Here is an 18836-nt window from a genome sequence, read left to right on the forward strand (position 1 = left end):
AAAATTCACCAGAACTTGAATCAGTGCCTTTCTTATTTCTTGCCAGGTGCCTCCTCAGAACTAAACCAGGATCAGGGAAGCAGTGAAACAGAAGGGGCTTTGTTATTTTCTAATCTGTATTTCTACACTAGGTCTATTACTTCTTATTCATGTCACATTTAAAATGACTTAATCTTGAAAATCAGTTTTCTCATCTGTAACGGGGACAGAATCATACAAATAGTTTGTGATTGTTGAGATAAGTAAATGAAATAATAAATATGTAGTATCTGGTAAACATTCCATAAAGATGAATTTTGCCTCTCACATTTACAGGCAAGATTCATCTTCAGAAAGTGGAGATGAAGTCACGTGGCTGACTTTGAATGCTTAACTGTCTGGTGCCCTTCTTTCTCTCAGGATCTCAGACTGGTGGAATCCTGCCCTGCGGAAACGCATGCTGAGTGACAGTGGGCTGGGGATGATAGCTCCCTATTATGAGGACTCAGATCTGAAAGATCTCAGCCACTCCCGCGTGCTACAGTAAGAGTCCTCTCGCTGTTCTTTTCCTCTGTGCCACTGTGATTGCTGGGAGAGGATGTACTGTGGGCTGTGCACCAATGGGCAGGATTCTCTTTTCAATGGCGCTCAGGCTGTCTCGTGCAGGTGCTACTCTGTGTTTGACATTCCATGCAACTTGCTCACTTGTATCTACCCCAAACTCTTCATGGAGCTCCACCTTCCATTTCTCTTGCTTCTGAGTCACGTTGAGCCCTTTGCATGTGGACCTCCCTATACTTTAAACCTCACCAGGGTCTTGTTTACTGGAGTCTAGCGTTTATCAGACGTCCCTGTTTGCCACATCATAAAGACATGCATGAGAGTGATCATGAGTATCTTGAAAGTGACACGTGGTTTTTCATTTGTGAACACGTTATCTTGCTGTTTCATTGGTCCTCAGTCCTGAGCCTGTGCAAGTGTGCTCTACCCAATATTGCCACGTGGTTTTGTTGGCTAAAGCTGGGTGCTGCCCATGTTGTGGTTGCAGTCTCTGTGGGTAAGCAGTAAAGCATTTGTTCGTAGATCAGAACAGTACATGTGCTTTCTTCTGAGGTCTGATCATGGTGAGAGTGTAGGATGCATGCTGAAGTTCCACAGCAGTGTTGATGCCTTCGTGCTCAGTGAATCCACCTTCCTATCATCTCTCCTGGTGACAGATACATTCATGAGCTCCTACTCTTTAATTTCAGGCCAATCAGTCCATCTCAGAGGTTATACAAATCCAGTGCGTTCATGAAACTAGACTGATTTTCAGTTTACCTGGGATCTTAATCAAATAGTGACAATGGCCTTGTAACCACACAGCCTTCGCCTTTTGATAGAATAACGAGATTACTAAAGATTCTTAGAAGCCTAGGGTTAACTAAAGAGGCAAAGGAAGTGCTTTGTTTCTGAAGGAAGACCAGAAGCAATTTCAATATATGAAGGGGGAAGAAAAATGAGAAATTTGGAGCTAATTATTTCATTGGCAGAGTTTCGAGGCACACACCCTGAGGGCAAAAGGAAACTGCATTTTAATCGCTTCTCTCTATTACCTCTTATTTTCTTGTGTGAAGAGGGGAAAGGAACAAAAATGAATTACTATGGATTTTTCTTTTTAATTAAACTATGTTGTTAGTTTCTGATGGCATTTTGATTGCTTACAATTCAGGATGTTTTTCCATTTCCTTTTTATCCAGAATTGAGGCTTGCGAACCAGGGTGAGTCAGCCACCCACGGATGGCTAAAAAAGTGGCCATTTATCTGTGGGCAGACTTATTGGAAAATTAGAGTTTTAATTAGCTACAGAAATAAAATTAAGCCTAGACAAACCAGATGAGTATTTTAGTTGTACATGTATATAGTCTGTTTCCACAAAGCAAATATGAGCTCATTCTAGTTTTCTAGGTCCTGATTTTTCTATATGTAACATACTGATGTACATATCATGATAAATAAAATAATTATATATAAGATAGTAAATGTTCTTCCCAAGAATCACAAATAAATTTGCCACTTTACATAATAGCCAGGTTCTTAAAACCAGATGTCAAAATCAACTCTTTCTGTTTATTTGAGTTATAGTATTCTTTTAGGGATTTCTCTTAATTTTTGGTTGATCTTCAATTGACAGCTGTAAGTTTTCTGTCATTTATACTACTTTAATTCTAAAATGCCCAAGAGTAGTAGACACTTAAAAAAAAAAACCTGAAAAATTACTTTGAAAACAAGCAAAGGGACATTCAAACATTCACTCCTCGCCTATCGGCTTCTCCAACTGAATCTCCAGACATCATGCAACAAAGACAAGTCATCTCCACTAGGTTCGGTGTGAATTCCTGCCTCATAAAAGACACAAGCATATTAAAATTGTGTTAAGTCACTTAAAAATCAAACTAAACTAGATGCCTTACCGCAACTTTTTAATTAATTCTTTAACTATTACAATTATTATGTCCATTTATTTCTTACAATATCTTTTTATCTCCTTCAGACATCATCTCTGACACAAATAGGTATAATTGCAGTTGTGGAAATAACTAACAATGTTAGTAATAACTAGTATTGATGGAATACTTCCCACTTGCTTTGTATCGTAATTAAATAATCTTTCAACAATTTTGAAATGTAGCCATTGCTTAACAGATAAGTAAACTGAGGCTCCTAGAAGATAAAATATTTATCTTAGGTCACTTCAGATGACAAGTGTGGTTTGACCTGAGGTCGGTTTGACTTCTGACTCCATGCTTTTTCCGTTGTCCTACACTATCTTCCCAAAGGGACCATACAAAGTCGACATACCAGAGCCACAGAGGTTTCCTTTGGTTTCTATTTCTCTTTTACATTTGTAAAGTGAAAAATCCTACAATATAGGCATACTATGCATGCACATTAAATATACAACTGCAAACTTACCCAGAAGTAAATATGGCTGAGAATTATTTTTTAAGCATTTTTTCTTTAAAAGAAGAGATTGAAACAAAATATAATGGTGGTAAACTTCAGTTTAAAATTATTAAATATATATAAACTATGTTCTAATCAAAATGAACGTAAAAATTATATAGAAGGCCATCATGTACCAACCACCTTGATTTATTATGTCATTGTTTTTCTATATTTGCATTATGTCTTTCTTTCAAGCCATAAACAACATAAAGTAGTGGAAAAAATATTGTTTTAGGCTGGGCGCGGTGTCTCACACCTGTAATCCCAGCATATTGGGAGGCCAAGGCAGGCGGATCACGAGGTCGGGAGATCAAGACCATCCTGACTAACACGGTAAAACCCCATCTCTACTAAAAATACAAAAAATTAGCCGGGCGTGGTGGTAGGCGCTTGTAGTCCCAGCTACTTGGGAGGCTGAGGCAGGAGAATGGCATGAACCTGGGAGGCGGAGCTTACAATGAGCTGAGGTAGTGCCACTGCACTCCAGCCTGGGCAGCAAGCAAGACTCCGTCTCAGGAAAAACAAACAAACAAACAAACAAAAAACATTGTTTTATGGTTTTGTTTTGTTTTGTACAAGTTGGAGTCTTTCTAATTGGAAAATCTGTAATCTGAGATGCTCCAAAATCCAAAACTTTTAAAGTGCTGACATGATGCTCAAAGGAAGTGCTTATTGAAACATTTTGGATTTCAGATATTTGCATTTGGGATGCTCAGCTGGTGAGTATAATGCAAGTATTCCAAAATCCTAAGAAAATAAAAATCTGAGACACTTCTGGTTCCAAGCTGTTTGGAGAAAGGATACTCAACTTGTATTTTTGTTTTCGCCTGTGTTATATGATACATATATTTTGGAACTTGCCATTTCACTCAGCATTATATTTTTGAAATTCATTCATATTGATAGATGTGGGTTTTTAATAATTTTTGTTATAGAATATTGCATCTTACATACGCTATAAATTATTTCTCCATTTCGATATTGATTTCTAATATTCTATTATTTTAAAAAATGCAGCAAACTTCCTCTGCCCTTATGTGTTGCAGAATATATATGCAGTTTCAGCTTCCTTGATATTGCAACATTTACCTTCCCAGTTAGAGTATTTATGAGTCAGTAATTGAAACGACCCTGAACACTTGTTGTAATAATCTAGGTATGATCAGCATCTGTTGCTTTAAGCTTTAAGGCCCCAGTCAACTTGGGAGATAGGAAAGGTTCAATTTTAACACCCTGTTGACAGTGCCAAATAACTCACTACATAAAAAGAAATCAAAAGAGAAACTTTCAATTCTTAGAACTGAAAATACTACTTATTAGCATTTTCAAGACACTTTTAACGTGGTATTCGTAGAATGATTTAGGACTCTAAATTCATTTATCAAGGGAAAAATGATTGTGTGCAAATAAGCAAAGCACTCAATTTGATAAATTGGAAAAAGAATCCCAGCGTAAAGAAATGAGAGGGGAGAAAAATAATAAAGATAACAAGAGAAATCAGTGACAAGGAGAATAAAACAGACAGATGATGAACCGAAAGTAAAATTTTTGGTCGGGCGCAGTGGTTCACGCCTGTAATCCCAGCACTTTGGGAGGCCGAGGCGGGCAGATCACGAGTTCAGGAGATGGAGACCATCCTGGCTAACACGGTGAAACCCCGTCTCTACTAAAAATACAAAATAGCCGGGCATGGTGGCGGGCCTCTGTAGTCCCAGCTACTTGGGAGGCTGAGGCAGGAGAATGGCATGAACTCGGGAGGCAGAGCTTGCAGCGAGCCGAGATCGCACCACTGCACTCCAGACTGGGCGACAGAGTGAGACTGTCTCAAAAAAAAAAAAAAAAAAAAAAAAAGTAATAAAAAATAAAAATAAATAAATAAATAAATAATTCTTTGAAAAGATAAATAAGACAAAATTCTGAGACGTCTGATTTAAAAGAAAAAAGTACTGAAAACAGAAATATACCCACAATGCTTTCCCCATATACCTACAATGCTTTCCAAATCACTCAGGGCATTTCTGTGCCAAGCAGCCCTTTCCCCTCCAAATTGCAACTGACCTGGCTCTGTTGGATCTTCTCAGCATTTCCCATGGTTTTAAACTTTAAAATCGTCCCTTAGATCCATCAACCTCCCTTTTTCTCAGGCAGAGTGAGAGGCAATTAATATAAAGAGGATGAATTAGATTTCTATCATTACTGGAACTGGTTGCATTTTTATGAACTGTTTCCATTTAGAAACATTATGATTTTAAGAAAGATATACACATGACTACTTATATGCAGGTCTTATAGGAAAGACTGTAATTCCAAAGTAGGATACATAAGGTGTACAGTATCTTCAAAAGCTGTGAACATAATAATGAATATTTAAGAACCAAGTTTGAAATGAATTGGTGAGAAGTGGTTGACTGACATTATTACTGCTAAGACCATAATGATTTTGTCTTTAAGTTAAAAAAAAAAAGTTTTCAAGGTTCAAGGAAGTTCTATTTAAAATGACATGATTCTGGAAATGTATTTACTCTTATTAATTGTACCACCACGATTAGTGACAAGACTATATTTCATTTGGCAGAAGATTAATAAGGAGGGAATTAACTTAAATTTTAGCAGATCAAATCTATTTGAGTTGTAAGGAAGAATTTTGCCACTTGAAGATCTATGAGATAAGAAAATAGGCATGGAATGAAAACTCTGATGTATTATTCTTCAGTTTTCTTTGAGAAAAGGACTGACTCACGTCTGAGTCAGATGGGTTAAGAGCAGGCAGGTAAAGGGGCTAGGAGACACTGCTTTTGTTTCTGAATCAGAATAACTTTTTTCTGGTTCTTAGATTTTGTAGTTTGTAAGAAACCCCCAAATGACTGAAAGAGGTGTACTTTTTCTCAGTGTCCCCAAGTCCTAGGCCTGAAAGAACTAAAACGGACTGTCACACAAATAATATCTTGGCACTAGACTGAGACACAGGGGAAACAGTGTAGTGAACCACACAGAGGGCAGATATTCAATCCAGATAACTGTCTCTAGGCAGGTATCTGGTACCCTATCAGCTACACAGGACTAATGGGTTTTTATGATCGGCAGAGGATTTCTGTCGACAAGGAAAGATAATGCTAGCAAATGTTTAACTATAATGTGTGAGGTCTGATTTGTGATTTCATTTGAATCCTAAGAAATAGCTTAAACGATTCAGTCCATCATGTATTGAACAAATCAATATTGGGCACCTTCAGTGACTGAAGTCAGGCACTGAAGATATAAAACTAAAGAGGAAATCATTATTGCCCTTGAAGAGCTTATATTTAAAGGGGAAATATTAGACCAATTATTACAATTTGTACTAATAAGTGCTATTATGGATATATGCATAGAGTGTTCTGGAAACAAGATGAAATAGAATTTGCTGCTTTTTTTAGGTTTAACATTTTTACTTCTAGAAAGGATGAACATTTAAAGAATTAACGAAAATGTCAGCCTCAAAGAAAAAAATAGGCTTATTAGGGGTTCTATGTATATTTTCTTCATCTTTTACATATGAACAGATAAGTATTTGTCCTTCCTCATTGTGTAAACCAGAAATGTCTCTCAAATAATAGAAAACACTCGATGTAGTTCAACATCCCTGTATGTTATGTGTGCTTAAGGAAATTTGGTCAACCGAAATTATTTGGAGATATCAAAACACCTAATAATACTTTAAACTGAAAAGCTGATCTTTTTAGTATAGTCTGCAATTGCAATTCTGAATCACTATATCAAGAAAATAAAGCCCAGAAACCTCCTCTGTTCTGAAAACTCAGATGTGCTAGGCTGATTATGGGAGAAATAACTTCATTCCTCTCTGGTCCTCAACTATTTTCTTTGTTCAGTTTCTTCTGGACATTAGGTTATGGCCTGAACCTAATACAAAGGGTAATTGTGCTTATTGTGAAAGCTTCAGGTTCTCAACAGGAAGACAGACTATTGGACAGCAATTTTGATTTTGGAAATATTCTTTAAACGTCACAATCAGATAAGTGGGAGAAAATTAATCTTCTTAGTGGGATGCAGGTTTTGCTGAAATGTATCTTAGAGATGAAATCAGTGCTGTCAGGATAAAGATGGCTCCTGGCATCTGTTTCACTGAGATAGTTGGGTCCCATTTCTACCTGCCTTTGATGTCCCTGCTTACCTTTGACTGCTCTCAATCTTGCTCACCCCGAATAATCATTCCAGCTGGAAAAATACAGGATAGCTGATATATGTCTTCCTTTCTTCTTCTTTTTCTTCCTGACTTACCTCGAGTTTGAAATGAATTGGTGAATTTGGCAAGCACATAATAACACTCTATTCCTATGAGTGTGTGAAATATTTAATAAGAGATTTTGCTTTGTTATTTTTGTAATTGTTCCTCAATCAGTTATGCATATGGAGGCCCTAAACCACTCGGAGGAAATGGATTTAAATTTGCCTCTCCACGTTCAGCTAGTGGAAGAGTCAGAACGGAATTCCCTGCTTACCAGATCTTATTTTTGACTGACATTAAAAGAAAAACAAACTTACTTTAATGTTAAACATCCATTTTATTTGAAATAATCCCAGGAAATTCTCACCTTTCATTGCCATGAGTTCCAAGTTTTGCCAATGATTAGAGTATGAGGAAATATTAGTGTTAAGTGTCTCTCTTTTTACATTTGTAAAAACTGGCAGCCATGTTTATTCACACTTCAGAAGTACTGTGAATTTGAGGCAGTATTGACTGGATCCCTCTTTAAAGCATGTGAGTTCCTTGGATGACCAAACTGTGCATTTCTCCCTCTGTCTCCATAGCACTTTGCACCATACTTAGAATGGTAGGCATTCAACAAGGCAGGCTTTTCGGGTTAATGGAAGGATGTTCCATTCATACAACATCCCTTGATAGAAAAGGTGCTCTGTCAAACCAAAATAGATACATGTCTATTTATATTGCTATACTAAACCTAGTACTTATCAAATTATAACAAAATAATAGTGATAACAAAATAATATGTAAAATGTTGACCATTTTTGGTAGGCTGTAGATTCCATTTCTGTATTTCAAATTTGAATGTAAATATGCTTGATTCAGGTCACAGATCAAAATAATAAAGATGCACTTGAATGCCTGACTTGGAGAAATGTTGGTATTTCACAAGTGAGAAAGTAAAAGGTAAGTATGGTGGGTATAGGAAGATGTAGGCACTGTTGGTGAGCACAGTGATAGGTAGAGTGGCAAGGAAGAATTGTTTCCCAGGCACTCACCTACAAAATAGACTGTTCATCCATTTGCTGCATTCTCCAACTTCCACCAACTCTTGTTTTCTCAATGTATCTGCCTTAGGTGAATAATTTGATTAAACAGATCTAAAGTATGAAAGAGTGATCATTTTGAAATACTTTCAAAAAATTTGCCTGCAAATCTCAAGTTGCTGGGATTTGGAGCAATAATCACTTACCATATTCAGCGTGGGGTTGAGGAATGTGAAAGGGATGTCATCTTAGTACTGGAAATGGTGGTGGTTGGGGAGTTATATAGGGCATGGGACTTCTTTGAGGTACTTCTGGGGCCTTCTGAATCCCCAACTCTAAGAAGATCAGAACAAGAGGTATCTCAACACCGTGCTAGCACTATGTATTTGGAAATCAGGGAGATAGAGACCACATTTCCCACCCCCCCGCCCTTTTTTTTTTTTTTTTTAACTTTTCTGGATGATTGTGCCAGGCATCACGCATAAGAACAACAATCCTCTAACAGTTTTTTCCAATACTCAGTGAGATGCTGGTCTTACTCCATGATTCCCTTAGAATCTCCTTAAAGGTGGAAATGAAATGTTGTAAGTTAAGTGCCTCCCACAGCTCTTGGAATAGAGTTGAGTACATAGCAGTTCTTAATATCTAACACTGGAGTAATTGAATTATTATCACAGTCTGTCGAGCCCATTTTTATTTCTTGTTTTCAATATTACTATGATTTATCTGCATTCATTATATTTTTTTTCACAGAGCTCCTTGAACTGATCTATAAGTGAGAAACTCTCTTGTCTTTAGACACATTAGAGTCAGGAGGAAGCAGATGCTGTTTAGATTCTGTTCCCACTCTCTCCTGAGAAGGGTGGGATGGGAGGAGATGTTGTCGGGAAAACTTTTGGGTATGTTACAGTTATCTTCAGAGGTGCCAAACCAGCTTCCAACCCCGCCTAGTTTTGTCTTCCATTTTCTAAAACTGGGATCAGAAGTCCTTATTTGGATTTCCTAAAAATAACTAGCTGTGGCTGAGTCCTTACTCAGTTACCACAGGGAGATATTGCATATCCGGGATCACGAGATAAGTGAGGTGCCTTCCTTATAAGCCCCACGTGCTAAGACTATAAACGTGGCCCTCATGTGACTTGCCTTCACAATCCAGAGCTCCCTCATGTTTCAACTTATGCTTATAAAGAAAAAAAAGGAGTCCACATTCACAAATCCAGATGGATTATGTCTCAACGGAAGCTGTTGGCCAGGGTTCCCAGAGTCACTAGGAGAAAGCCGGCAGCTTGGCTTTTTCTAAAGGGCCCTTCCTCCTTGCTCTCCGGGTATGTCTCCGTTGGCTGGATTTTAGAATAATGTGCCTTTTCTATTTCTTCACCCTGTTTTTAAAGAGTGGGCTGGCAACTATATTGCAGAGACTGATTTCTAAAGGCAACCCACCCATCCTTTATTGCTTCACAACTGTGCTGGGTTTAATTACTTCTTTTTTCATTTTGTCTACAAAATACTAAAATGCAGTGGTCACATTGTCAGGATGAATAAGCTTGTGAAGCATTATTTTCTCCAACTCCATCTCTTTATTTTATCTATTTCTATTCTGTGTCCACTGTCCACTTTTGCCTATTCTTCCTCAATCTCTCTCCTCATAGATTGCAAACTCCTTTACCCTCATTTTGTTGCAGTTCTTAAAAGTTAACAGTAGGTGGCAGTATAATTTTAAACTCGAAAGACATGCAGGAGACTCAGCAAACCGAGGAGGGTATACAGAAAGAACGGAATTGTAAATGCTAAAGGTAAAACAACGTTTTTTTAAAAATTAGTTTTTAAACTTTTTATTTGACTGATTGCGTGTATTTATTGTGTACAACATGATTTTTGACGTACATATACATTGTTGAATGTCTAAACCTGGCTAATCAATGAATGTATTACATCACACAGTTATTTTTGTGGTGAGAACACTTAATATGCACTCCCTACGCATTTTTTAAGAATATATTATATCATCATTGACCAGAGTCACCATGTTGTACAATGGATCTCTTGAACTTAGTCTGCTGAACTGTAGTTATATGACCTTTGACCAATATCTCCCCAACCTCAACAGTGCTATTTTCTAAAAGCCAAATATACCTAAAAATAGGAATCTATTTAAAAAAAAAAAAAAAAAAAAAAAAAAAAACCAAGATATTTCAAGCACTGCTCACACGGGGATCATCAATGCATACATTTGGGTAGGAGAGTCTTAAAGACTGGGAAATTGTGATAATAAAGGGAATTGGTAGAAATTTGTAACAAATGAAGAACTCACCAAGCAGCCTTTATTATTTACATGCTGGAAATTATTTCCTTCCCTCCACACAAATGCTCATCTCTGTCTTCTTCCTTCCATTTTGCTCTTTCTGCACCCCTTCCCTCTGTTGGTCGTGAATGTTACCTTTGAGGCTGCTTGGCATTCCCTGAATGGGTTTGTGGCCACTTGAATAGAGAATGTGTTTGTCTTTCTCTCATTTCAATGCCACTCTGTGTGGTTGCTGTAACTTTCATCTCTCACTCTCATTCTTGCATGCTCTCTTTTACTGTATGTGCTTTGTTCATTGTTTTAAGAGAAATATTCATAATTAGAAGGACCAAAAGCAAACAAAGAGAGGATTATGTAGTCAATGGAGATTTGCAGTGCTGTGGGATTTCTGGTCCTGTTTTACCTAATTAGAGATGCTTTAGGGCTAAAGTGTTGATGGTGAAGATGTGACATAGATCCGTGGTCTCACTCTTTCTCCCTTAGGTCCTGCAAAAGATGTCATAGGCCTGGCAAACTAGTTCTCCAGGATAGTCTAAGCACCCTTGAGAGATGCTCAAGGGAAGAAAGCTATTGCCCAGAGATGATAATCTGTAGCCATGCTTTCACAGTACGGTAAATCATACTTTTCCTTACTTGAGTTAAGTGAAGACCTTGTCTACCAACAGTTTTAGGAAATACATGGAATTTGTGTAGCATCACCACTTCACGGTAAAACAGAAGAAAAACAAAGATGATGTTTCTGCAGTTGTGATGCAGACCCTTGAAATGTGCCTGGAGAGAATGCCCAACGGGGAAATCAGTTTTCATTTGGGACTATGTAGGAGTTTCACAGAGGACAAGCATCATGGCTCAAGACGCAGGGAGGAAAGTCAAACCTGGGGAATGCTGACCAGGCATGAACATTCTTACATGTTCACCATAGGAAGAAGGTGTGAGCACATGATGGGAGGCTGTTCTATCCAGGAAAGACTGGATTCCACCCAACTGTGACAAAGGTAAATGAGAAAGTCCAGGAAACTCTCAGGGCTGTGGTCAGGAGAGGGGGAAAGAAATAAAAGTAAATGACTGAAACGAGAGAGAAAGAACATTCAGAGTTGATATAAAGAGCTTCTCTTTCTCTTCCTGAGTAGGATGGATGATCACCTGATGTTTATAGAAAGTGGTCTTTTAGCTGTGGTTCTCATCCCCAAAGCTAGACAGTAAAGAGGAAAGACAGGCATGAAAGGGAAATTTAATAAAATATGTATATAGTGACTTGTTTTCAGTGTGTGGACATACTAGCTTGCCCAGCATTCCTGCTTTGTTTCCTATTGTTATTGCAGCATGGTAACCAGAGAATAAAGGGGCCTTGGCTGTTTCAGTCAGGCCTGTGAATTGGATGAGTATTTCCCACCTCCTACTCCATCCACAGTCTGTGGTCCTAGGGAAGTATCCTACTGCTGACTGTTTTCAGAATATGAATCTCTGCTCTCATGCCTATTCAGACACTGCTGTCATACTTGTCCTGCATGTTTATCTTACACCCATCTCAATGTGGTGGCCCCATCCCTCAGCCAACTCCCCACCAGGTGATGGTTTAGTGTTAAGTAGAGGGTATATCTGTTGGGGACACTGGGAATGGAGACAGACATTCATTTGCAGATGATTCTTTACAGAAAGTAAGAGTCCCATGTAGATGCATCCCCAATATTTATCTAATCTATTCTCTGTTCTTTAGGAGAGACTAAAATGGATAATCTACTGACATCCTATCTCCAAAGAAGGAAATGATGTAGCCATTCTGAGGGAGGGCCAAGTAGGAAAGCCATGGGTGCTTTTGAGTTAAGCCATGAGATGAAAAAAAAAAAAAAAAAAAAAAAAAAAGTCTAAAAAAAATAAAAGGAAAGAAAACAGGGCAGTGTTATTCAAATAAAAAGAATATTGTGTTAGGATGAGCTTGTAAGTTTTGATCATTTCATGGAGATTACCAAGAAAATGCACATGTCTAAAACCTATTGCAAAGTATATTATACCAGATATAAAGACTGAAATAGTCATGACACCCCTTATTTCAGTTCCAGGTTTATTGACTAAAAATGATAAAACATCATAAGAAGGCCGGGCGCGGTGGCTCAAGCCTGTAATCCCAGCACTTTGGGAGGCCGAGGCGGGTGGATCACGAGGTCAGGAGATCGAGACCCTCCTGGCTAACACGGTGAAACCCCGTCTCTACTAAAAATACAAAAAAACTAGCCGGGCGCGGTGGCGGGCGCCTGTAGTCCCAGCTGCTCGGAGGCTGAGGCGGGAGAATGGCGGGAACCCGGGAGGCGGAGCTTGCAGTGAGCCGAGATCGCGCCACTGCACTCCAGCCTGGGCGACACAGCGAGACTCCGCTCTCAAAAAAAAAAAAAAAAAATCATAAGAGATGCAATACTTTTTAAAGACCTTTGCCTTCCCAAATATACTACTCATTTGCCTTTATGTATTGCTCTTCGCTGGTAGAAAACTGGGCACATTTTTCAGTGTCCTTAAGCCTTGTAACCGATCTACTTGAAAGATAAGAGGCTTTGAAGGAAAAAGTGTGAATCGAAGGCAATCTAAAAAAAGTATCTTTGAGTTTCTTAGAGATTCTTTGTGTCTTAGTGATAATAGAGTCTAGATAGAATGCTGTCTATAATGCAGCAGCCACTAGCCAATATGTGCTGAATGTCTTGTGCCCTGATTTGTGATATCTCTCTATATTAATCTAATAAAATGATTCATTCCAAGATATTATAGCTGTGTTTAGTTGGATAATTTCATATATTCAGACTGCCATGACAACACCCCTGTTCCAGAGGAACAAACTTACTTCCTTGGGAATCTGGAGACTCCTCTGAAGCTGACTGCCTCAAACACAGATTTCTGTTTTGTCTTGTTTTGTTTTCTCTGTTTCTTTGTTTATTTGAAGTTTGTGACTTTAAAAATTCAAGGGACTTTTGCTTTTGGATCCATAATATGACTCTGCTGGTTTCAGTATGAAAATATTTTAATTTTTACCAATTAAATTACATAATATTCTATCTTAAATAGCATTTTGTTTTCCCAAAACTTCCCTTTTTTTCAAGTTTCTCTGTGTACCCTAGTGTGAAAAGTCGTCCTTATTTTAGAGACAATATGGATATTCTCATAAGCAGGGTTAATATTGGGAAGGATACTTTCACCAGCAAGTGTTCAGATCGAGATTCATGGAAGAGTAAATTCAAAATAAAATATATATGTATATAATTATAAATGTGTAGCTACATATTATTCTAATTTTTTTATTTTTAGACAGAGTTTTGCTCTTGTTGCCCAGGCAGGGGTGCGATGGAGGATCTTGGCTCACTGCAACCTCCGCCTCCTGGGTTCAAGCAATTCTCCTGCCTCAGCCTCCCAGGTAGCTGGGATTACAGGCACGTGCCACCACGCCCAGATAATTTTTGTATTTTTTTTAGTAGAGACAGGGTTTCACCATGTTGGCCAGGCACGTGTCAAACTCCTGATCTCAGGTGATCCACCTGCCTTGGCCTCCCAAAGTGCTGGGATTACAGGTGTGAGCCTCCATGCCCAGCCATTATTCTAGTTCTTTAAAAATAATTTTAAAATTGACATAAAATTATTATGTATTGTATACAACATGATGTTGCGAAGTATATATAACCATTAATTATGTAGCTAATTAGCATATGCATTACCATGCATAGTATTAATTTTGTTGTGAGAGCACTTAGCATCTATTCTCTTAGCATTTTTTAAGAATGCAGTGCATCATCCTTAACTATAGTCAGCATGCTATACAGTAAATCTCCTGAACTTATTCTTCCTATCTAACTGTAACTTTGTCTACTTTGATGAGCATCTCTCCCATCTCCCTCACCCCCAAATGCCCCAGCCTCTGGTAACCTCCATTCTACTCTCTACTTCTGTGAAATCAACATTTTAGATTCCATGCAGTATTTGTCTTTCTCTACCTGGCTTATTTAGCTTAACATAATACCCTTCACGTTCATTCATGTTGTTGCAAATGACAGGATTTCCTTCTTTTTATGGCTGACTAGTATTTCGTTGTGTATATATACCACATTTTCTTTATCTGTTTGTATGTTGATGGACACTTAGGTTGATTCCATATCTTGGTTGTTGGTAATTGTGCTGTAATAAATGTGGGAATGCAACTGTCTCTTCAGCATGATGGTTTCATATTCTTTTAATATTTACTTTTAATATTTACCATATGATTGCTAAATCATATGGTAGTTCTGTTTTTGTTTTGTTTTTTGAGGAAAATTCATATTATGTAGGTTGTTTCTTTGCTCTGCTGATTGTTTCCTTTGCTGTGTAGAAGCTTTTGAATTTGAGGTAATCCCATTTCTCTATTCTTGCTTTTGTTGCCTGTACTTTTGAGGTCATGTCTAAAATAATCATAGCTCAGACCGATGTCGTGGAGTTTTTCCATTTTCTTCTAGCAGTTTCATGGTTTGGGGGACTTATATTTAAGTCTTTAATCCACTTTGAGTTGATTTTTGCATGTGGTGTGCAGTAAGAGTCTAATTATATTCTTCTACATTTAGATACCTGCTTTTCCCCCACACTATTTATTGAAAAGACTGTCCTTTCCTTATTATGTTTTCTTAGAGCCTTTATTGAAAATCAGTTGGCTGCAAACATGTAGATTTATTTTCCGGCTCTCTATCCTGTTCCATTGTTCTACTTGTCTGTTTTTATGCCAGTGTCATGCTGATTTGGTTACTATAGCTTTGTAAAATATTTTGAAGTTAGGTAGTGTGATGGCTCCAGCTTTGTTCTTTTGCTCTAGATTGCTTTGGCTCTTCATGGTCTTTTGCAGTTTCATACACATTTTAGGATTGTTTCTTCTACTCTGTGAAGAATGTCTTTGGTTTTTTGATAGGAATTACATAGCATCTCTAGATTGCTTAAAATATGAACATTTTAGCAATACTAATTATTTTAATACATGAGAATGAGATGTCTTTCCATTTATTTGTATCTTTTTCAATTTCTTTCATCAATGTTTCATATCTTAATATAGTTTTAATTATTATTTATCTTCTCTTAATCTTTTTTTTTTCCCCAGTGCAGTGGTGCCACAGTGGAAAAAGCCACAAGTTTCTTTAATAACAACTAGTTCAAAGACTCTGGGCAGACTTTTGTTCTTTTCACCTCCCTATAACTGTTTCTTGATCATTTTTCTTCTTTAAGTTTACATTTCACAAATGCTCTATTTACCCCTCCCTCCCTCCCTCCCTCCTTCTCTCCCTCCCTCCTTCTCTCCCTCCCTCGCTCTCTCCCTCCCTTCTTCCGTCCTTCCTTCCCTCCCTCCCTCCTTCCCTCCATTTCTAAATTTCACAAAGATTTATTAATAATTTTTATCTGCTTTATGCCATCATCTTTTTAGTGTGTTCTTTACCTGTGTTTTGTTTTCTTCTCTGGTATTTTTGCATAGATGTCATGCTGGTTTTTTTCCATTATTACTTGTAATATTTGCATTGGGTGAGTTGTTTGTTTGTTTTTTTTTTTTTTTTTTTTGGAGCTTCTAGTTTGGGATGGATGATTGGGCTTAGTGATTTGGTGTGCTGCTCTTAAGTTTGACTTTGTCTCTGTTGTCTTCAAACTTTTACTTAGCAGCAACCTCTTCTAGGTTTGGGTCTACTTCTGGCTAGCAGGACACCCTGGCTCAAAGTGGAAGGCTTTCTGCCATAGGTTTTGTTGTGTATAAAATAGTGTATATATCTTTAGCTGACTAAAATCAAAATTATCTGTTTCCCTAAAACTTAGCTCTATTTTGACTGTACTTGGTAGCTCTTCTTCATGTATGATGGTTTTGGCTTATAAATAATTTAATCAAAGAGGGTATTTCTTTTACTGTTTCTCATCCACCCTGTCATTTTCCATGGGTTTCAAAAAAAACATTGAACGACAGAGGAATTTTGTTTCTGTGTTACTAACATGGACGTTTTTCAGTTATAGTCTTTAACTTGACCTCTGCCTTTTCATTTATCTTCTTGTTCTTTTATGGTTCACTCTCCACTGCCTGCTCATTCCAGAATGTGTGACTTCTCTGCCTCACGAGCTTGTTCCATTTAGCTTAGAAGGTAAATTGCAAGCACTTCACAGGGGCCCCACGTGCCCTGTATGAAATGGCCCCTGCCACTTATTTTTCAAGTCCTTGCTTTTGTTACTCCTTTACATTCTAGCAATACTGAGTTACTTGTATATCTGTTAGGATTCTATGCAATTTCATATCTGTACTCCTTTTCACATGCCTGTTGCTGTTCTGCCTGGAGTTCTTCTCCTTCCTAACTTACCTAATAAGCTCCTGTGTATTCTTCAAAGCGAAGTTCAGATGATTCTAGCTTTTCTAAGCCTCCTTTCACACTTTTCATACCGAATCAATCTCTGTGTTCTCTCTGCTACCTCTTTGCTTCATATAGATTTTGATCATTATATATTTTTTACATTATAATCATTTGTTTACATATTTTCCTTTTTCACTAGATTATGAGTTCCCTGAAATTGTTCTTTGTGTCTCTTCCCTTGGCACATGGCCTGGTAATAATAGGGTCTCAAGTAATAAATTGAATCAACATGAATGGAGAGAGTCAAACCTGAATAATAATGATTTAGGCTTACTAGGAGAAATATTTTTAAATGCATGGCTTGAAGTTTTGTTTTGTATTATTTTGCTGCATTTAAGCAAAATAAAATGTAGAAAGTACCAACATAAATAAAAATGAAGCAGAAACAAATATAAATATTCTGTAGCTAAAGGACTCAGGATCAGGAAAGAAGTGGAGGACAGCTAGAAGAATGCTAGTAATGGTTTACATGGTAAGGCCAGATACTTGCTCCAAGATAAAGTATACATAGTGGAAAAATGAACAGTCTGGGATAAAACCACATGTCTTTCAGGTGTGGTGAAAAGAATGACCGGGGGGCTTTCCTGCATGCCTCAGCTGTCAGGTTTAAGATAATTATCTGTTTCTGGGATTCAACCTCTGTTGTTAAAATAACTACTTACATTGCTGATTTCAGAATATTTCTTCTCTCCTGAGCTAGCTTGCTTGCTTGCTTCCTTCCTTCCTTCCTTCCTTCCTTCCTTCCTCTCTCTCTCTCTTTCTCCTTTCTCTCTCTCTCTCTCTATGTCTCTCTCTCTCTCTCTCTGGACGGAGTTTTACTCTTGTCACCCAAGCTGGAGTGCAATGGCACGGTCTTGGCTCACTGCAACCTCTGCCTCACGGGTTCAAGTGATTCTCCTGCCTCAGTCTCCCGAGTAACTGGGATTACAGGCACCTGCCACCATACTGAGCTACTTTTTGTATTTTCAGTAGAGATGGGGTTTCACCATGTTGGCCAGGCTGGTTTCGAAATCCTGACCTCAGGTGATCCACCTGTGAGCTAACTTTTTATGCCAATTTCCAGCAATAATGGATGATGTGCACATCTCAGTAGTACAATGCAGTAACTTGTTGCAGTGAAAGGTGAAATACTGAGTGAAGATGGAAATACTCCATATGTCTTAAAATTCCACAAAGCCAGGCATATGGGAGACATTCAATGTGGAAACTCAACATGACTAATTTTCACAAAACACTCTGAAATTGATATTTTATCCACTGCCTGGACATACTGCAGAATGCACCCCTTGGGACTCTAACGGAGCCATCTGGAATTTTTCAGATTGAATATCAGTGCTTTGCGTTTGCAGAAAGCCAGCAAAGACTCTGCTTCACAAGCTCTCCACCTGAGACATTTAGTTGTCCTTTGGCATGAATTTTACTTTCTTCCTGTAGCTCTGTGACAAATTAATTGCAAACAATCCAAGACACGTTTTTACTTACTTCTCATCAGCAAACACCAAGAAGAAAGATATTTCCTTGTGGCCAACTCTATTATAACCTAAACAGCTGAAGAAATTAGCTTATTTTATTTAAAATACAGATTTTATTTTAGATTCAGCTTCTAATTTCATTTCACCTCTCACTCAATACTACCCCCCGACACACTTTAGTTTTTCTAATTATTAAGGCAGAATATGGTTGTCTCTGTTTCTGGGTGCTTTTGATGTCCTTTGGCTCTGAGAGTGTCCACGTTATAACCAATTGGAGCTTCAAGCACATTCTCTAGGACTTTTTCTTGCAGCTGACCTAGGAGCAAGCAAATTTCTCCTAAAGATGGTTTGACAGTAACATGATGACTTTTTGGGAAGCTCCAGAATGTGTCAGTCTCAATATCAGTGTGATAGAACTAACACTTAAAATGTGTTAATCAACACATTTTAATTAAGGGCTCACTTGTT

At 37.9% G+C, this 18836-nt stretch overlaps 1 protein-coding gene across 2 annotated transcripts in view; it reads left to right on the forward strand.

The window, feature by feature from the left end:
• The window catches only part of DGKI (diacylglycerol kinase iota), a 312556-nt gene that overhangs the window by 239215 nt on the left and 54505 nt on the right, over positions 1 to 18836 (forward strand). Inside the window, exon 26 of one of the 2 annotated variants that reach the window (XM_033193175.1) lies at positions 400 to 522. The exons of the other annotated variant lie outside the window; for it this stretch is intronic. Within the exon in view, the coding sequence (XP_033049066.1) occupies positions 400 to 522 (123 nt within the window). The remainder of the gene's footprint in view (positions 1 to 399; positions 523 to 18836) is intronic. 2 annotated transcript variants of the gene reach the window in all.

The sequence above is a fragment of the Trachypithecus francoisi genome, unplaced genomic scaffold (assembly GCF_009764315.1).
Source record: "Trachypithecus francoisi isolate TF-2019V2 unplaced genomic scaffold, Tfra_2.0 Lachesis_group4, whole genome shotgun sequence".
Classification (NCBI taxonomy): domain Eukaryota; kingdom Metazoa; phylum Chordata; class Mammalia; order Primates; family Cercopithecidae; genus Trachypithecus; species Trachypithecus francoisi.